The 5444-nt window shown below is 37.1% G+C and overlaps 1 protein-coding gene across 1 annotated transcript; it reads left to right on the forward strand.

Moving 5' to 3' along the window:
- The first annotated feature begins 455 nt into the window (after positions 1 to 455).
- On the forward strand, positions 456 to 5228 carry LOC134658903 (zinc finger protein 652-like). Its single transcript, XM_063514552.1, has 6 exons — positions 456 to 1137; positions 1376 to 1637; positions 2114 to 2241; positions 2811 to 2938; positions 3650 to 3737; positions 5086 to 5228. The coding sequence occupies exons 1-6, from the start codon at positions 525 to 527 to the stop codon at positions 5145 to 5147; spliced, it is 1281 nt and encodes a 426-aa protein (XP_063370622.1). The 5' UTR covers positions 456 to 524; the 3' UTR covers positions 5148 to 5228.
- The last annotated feature ends 216 nt before the right edge of the window (positions 5229 to 5444 follow it).

Raw genomic sequence — 5444 nt, forward strand, 5'->3', positions numbered from 1 at the left:
TGAATAAAAAAAAAATACATATGTTTGTCTATGGTTTAACTCTTGTTTATGGTTTCTAAACTATTCCAGGCATATTTTAAAACTATAGCCACCCATTTAGTACGTTGTGCACCCACCTGAGGGCCTACCGCGAACCACGTTCGACGTGTTACCTCCCTGTCACACTTACGTACGAATTTACAAGTGCGACAGAGAGGCAACACGTCGAAAGTGGTTCGCGGTAGGCGCTCTGAGGGCTTTGTGATGACTTTCAATAAAAATTCAAAACATGTATTTTAATTTATAATTTTTGTTGAAATTTCATTAATTTATAATTTTTGTTGAAATTTCATTAATGTTGCTTATGGTATTGTTGCGGAAACAAAAGTTATCCGGGCGTGGCCGGTGAATTAGTATCTCAAACAGTTACAGTTGTCAATGTATTGAATTGACAGTTTTGAGTTAACAGTGTTAACCTAAAAATTACGGTACAAAATAAGTTGTTTTTGTATTATCTTTTTTGATTCCATCGTAGCGCGAAAATAATGTCTGAATCAGACTTTGAAATTGAATATTTAGATGAGGATGAAGACGTTGTACAGCAATGCGTGCAAGCAACAGATATTGCTGATAGCTCTATGCCCGATGCTTTGAATAGAATACCGGCATCTTCTAAGTATGTTGTGGGATTGCCAGCACCGGTGTCTAGCTCAGGTTCTCTGCTTGTGGAGCGAACACCTGTGGCAAGGACTTATAAGCGAAAAAAGCCGAGAGAAGAAGATGACTCTGACTATGACCCAACTGATGATTTTGAGGTGCCTAGCCCGCGACGTTACAAAAGGAAGATGCAAACGTCGACCCCACGACCACCGACGACTGTCGAGCGTAAACCGAGGGTTACTCACATCACGAATAAAAGAGACGATTTACAGTTTAGAAGAGCTTTGTGCTTAAAAATTCCAAACTTTGAAGATCCCCTTTGCTTGCCCGTGAAAGCTGTTGTAAAGGATGAAAGTGACGCAAGAAAACTGAAGAATTGGAATAATTTGTGCTTGAACCATTACAGGAATCATGACACTACTTTAAAGCCTGATGTTGGAGAAACAATGAGCTCCCAACGAACTGTAGTATTGAGAAATGTCAAAAATAAATTGACAGGTAAAATATTGCTTATTCTTGTTTAGGTATATTAACCTTTTGTGTGCTATTGTACAATTTTAGTTGCTCAAAACATGAACTTAATGTTGACATGCTTCAGAGGAAAGAGGATGGCCGCTTCTCCATATAAACAGTCCCCAAATTTTCCTCTGGATATTTACATTCCTCACACTCCACCGGCCCTCCGCTTTTGTCTTAATTAATGAATAATGCACTTGAATATTATTTTATGTTTAAGGCAAAAGTGAAACAACAATATGGGGCAAGCTGACAGTGCAGAGTGAAACCGACAAGAAATCTGAAGTGTTCCAATCTGTACTACCCAAATACAAAGAGGCAAAAGTCCTGGACTTCCCGGTGACTGTATCCAAGAAGGGAAAGAGTGTGCGGGATGTGGACACAGTTGTGCTGACCAAGGAAAATGAAAAAGAGGATTTACTTGTAGTCTACAAGCCTAAGCAAGCTCTTAGTGCAGTCTATAAATTAATTGAGGAAACAAAGTTGGTATTGCACATACTGAACTATAAATTAGAATATTATAATGTAAAATGCTGATTATTGTTGGCAATGCACTTGTATACTTTATAGTTTTGTGTTAAGCTCTAGCCACTCAGGAATCAAAACTTGCCAAGATAAATGCAATTTTGTTTTGTGAAAGTAAAGATTTCAAATACAATGGAATGGAAGGCCTTGTTATTGGTCTCCGGGCGACTAGAGGCTTAAATAAATAGGATCTTTATAGGAACATATTTTATAGGAATCAATTGCAAATAGGTTTGTCTTAACAGTTTGTCTTCTAAACAAATCTAGTAATGGTATCAAAACTGTGAAAGTTTATTATTTTTAACAGTGCATTCGCTACTAACCATACCTTGTATCAGGTCTATCAGCCCAGTGCCGCAGTAAACATGTTAAAGGAGGATATTTGAAGGTAAATTTTTTAGCTATTGAATGTGCCAATGTTTATGTCTTTCAGTGGAACAGAGGACCCCAACAAAGAAGAAGAAAAGAAGAAATACCTTAAGGAACTAACAGCTTGCAAATTATGTGCCCCCTGTTACCAAGGCTCATGGCGTGGCTACAACAAGACTGATAATAAGAAAAGTTAGTATGCTCTTACGTATGAAAAAGCAAAAAAGGCCATGCAATCTTTAGTAAATTAAAACCTCAAATGAAAATGTTTCCCATTCCCAATCAAGTACTTGTTCAAATGGCCACATAACACACTTGAAAATGATCTACAACACTAATATATTTTTTAAATACACTTTCAATTCTATAAGCACACTCATCTATAGTTCGCTTTTTTAGCATTAGAAAGAACTTGAAAGAAGGTAAGCGATTTTGACATGTCTTTTAATTGAAAAACACTTTTTAAAAATCAATAACTATTACTTATGAAAGCAGAAGACTATAAAAGATCGTATTAGATTCATAATTGTTACATATTTACCGTAACTTATTTTTTAAATGTGTTTTTCAATTAAAAGACACATCAAGATTGTTTACCTTATTCCTAATGCTAAAAAAAAACGAAGTATAGAAACAATTTGGTAAAGTTTTTTGCTGGTACGTTTCTTTACCTCATTGTTCAACCACTAATCTATTAGAGAGAGGGATGGCAATGATTAACTTTTATTTAATTAATGATATTTTTATCATTTTCTTTTCAGAGAGTGTGACTTGTCCAATTTGCGAGCGAACATTCGTGAGTGTGTACAACCTGCTCGCGCACGTGAAGACACACGACAGTGACCACGTGAGGCGCTACAAAAAGGCGCTCTCCAGGACTCTAGCTGGTGTAAGTAGCACAGTCTAGACATATACAGTTTTTAGGGTTCCGTACCCAAAGGGTAAAAACGGGACCCTATTACTAAGACTCCGCCGTCCGTCTGTCACCAGGCTGTATCTCACGAACCGTGATAGCTAGACAGTTGAAATTTTTACAGATGATGTATTTCTGTTGCCGCTATAACAACAAATACTAAAAACAGAATAAAATAAACATTTAAGTGGGGCTCCCATACAACAAACGTGATTTTTGACCGAACTTAAGCAACGTCGGGCGGGGTCAGTACTTGGATGGGTGACCGTTTTTATTCTTGTTTTTTTGCTTGTTTTGCTCTATTTTTTGTTGATGGTGCGGAACCCTCCGTACGCGAGTCCGACTCGCACTTGGCCGGTTTTTTTTTCCTTTAACCCTTTTACCATTTGACATTCCTTTCAAGTCATTCAATTTCGAACCGTAATTCTTATAGTAGAGATGCGTTCTTTGGGGACTTCACATATATGTTTTTTATTTCTTTGCGATGTATGCAGGTTTCCTTACTTTGTTTTACTTCATCAAAAGTTACTGATAAATAAATGGTATTTGGTCCATAAGTTGCTATAAACTCATTGTTACAAGCTGGGCTTCGAACCCGTGACCTCCTGAACAAGAATTGCACGTCTAATCGCTAGGCGACCAGCGCTTTGCCTTTACATTGTATAATATTTACGCATTATTCCTCAGGTGGTGGAGTACCACTATAAGTGCCGCATTTGCAACGAGAAGTGCTCCAGCATCAGGGATCTCCGCAGACACGTCTTCACTCACCAAAGTAAGTGATCTCGACGCTTCTGTCAAGAATAATAGAATAATCACTATCCTACAGAAAGGACATGCTACACCCCGCCCCGAATGGACTTACCTCACCCTGAGCCAATAGGCTGACAGTCTATCTTCATATGGGTACTTGACATTTTCAAGTAAATAGCAAAAGTTTCTTGTATCACGTTGCCATGGTTATTTTCAACTGACTACACAAATGAGCTTATAGCTTATCCGGTTCGAAGGACCAATTTTATGTGCGAGACAATTTAAAGAGGCCCTGGTCCTGACCGTGTCTCCACATTCAAAACAACTCACTGCAACTTGTATTAAGACAAATTTATTTCAGCTCCACCAAAACTTACATCTTTATATCATGACAACTCAATCCCTTCTACTGTTTCTATTCCATTGTTTCCTATCATAGACAAGAGTACAGTAAAAAAACCTAAAGAGTTTTAATATAAATATAACTTGTGTTCGGTTATGAACAGCACACATTGATAGGTATAAAGACACGGGAAACTTACCTACTGGAAACCCTTAGTAAAGCTATTGGCCCACTTTTTTCCCCAATGCAATCGTTAGCCACAATAATATTGCAGCAATTTACAGCTATACTGTTGTTCTATAGCCTGTAACAGCCCAACAACTGACCGTAATATCTGTAGCACTGTCGCCATTTAAATATATATAGAGACATGATCACAAATATCTTAGCAGAACAAGATGTTCAAATATTCTCGATAATCTCCTTTCTATTATTTATTATGGCGACTTTATATATTTTTGATGGCGACTGATGGACACTTCTGCATTAACTTCAAATGGAGCCTTTTACCTATACAATTACAGTACAATTTAGAGTGCAGCGGAAAACGCTGCGCCGCGTTCGTTCGTAATTGGAATTTTACCTTTACGATACTATACTGATACGATAGACCTTTATGTGATCGATTGGTAAAGATATAACTGTTTTTTAGGGTTCCGTACCTCAAAAAGAAAAAACGGAACCCTTATAGGATCACTCGTGCGTCTGTCTGTCTGTCCGTCTGTCACAGCCTATTTGCTTCGGAACTACTGGACCAATTAAGTTGAAATTTGGTACACAAATGCAAGTTTGTGACCCAAAGACAGACGTGTAACGTAAACAAATGATTTAAAAAACCCCCCCAAACCATATGCCTTATGGAGGCCACTTTTGGGGGGTAAATGAGCAACTTAAAAAATAAAGTTTTTCAAACTATATCGTGTTACATATCAAATGAAAGGGCTGATTGTAAGAATCTCACATATATTTTTTTTATAATTTTAAGATAACTAGTTTAGCAATTATTCAAGAAAATGTTAATTTTCAGGTCTTGAGCAGTTCCAATGTGAAGCATGCAACCGCGTGATAAGAAATGCCTCTAATATGTAGCTGTTGAGACCGCCTACTACTATGTAAGTGCAAATTACTCTTATAGTGATCCTACTGTAATAAAACTATTTTTGAACTGATAAATTATGTATATTATTTCTCTGGACACAAAACCTTACAAATACTCTGGCTCTTTAGAAACCTATTATATTTTTGGACCTTCTTTGGCTTGTAAGTTCCGCTATATGCCTGAGCTAAAAAAACCGAAATTATATTCTACAAAAATCTACATCTAAATCCGACAAAGCACGTAGCGATTACAAGCGTAAGAGCAGTATGTTATTTTATATACGTATA

This window comes from Cydia amplana, chromosome 2 (genome assembly GCF_948474715.1).
Source record: "Cydia amplana chromosome 2, ilCydAmpl1.1, whole genome shotgun sequence".
Taxonomy (NCBI): Eukaryota; Metazoa; Arthropoda; class Insecta; order Lepidoptera; family Tortricidae; genus Cydia; species Cydia amplana.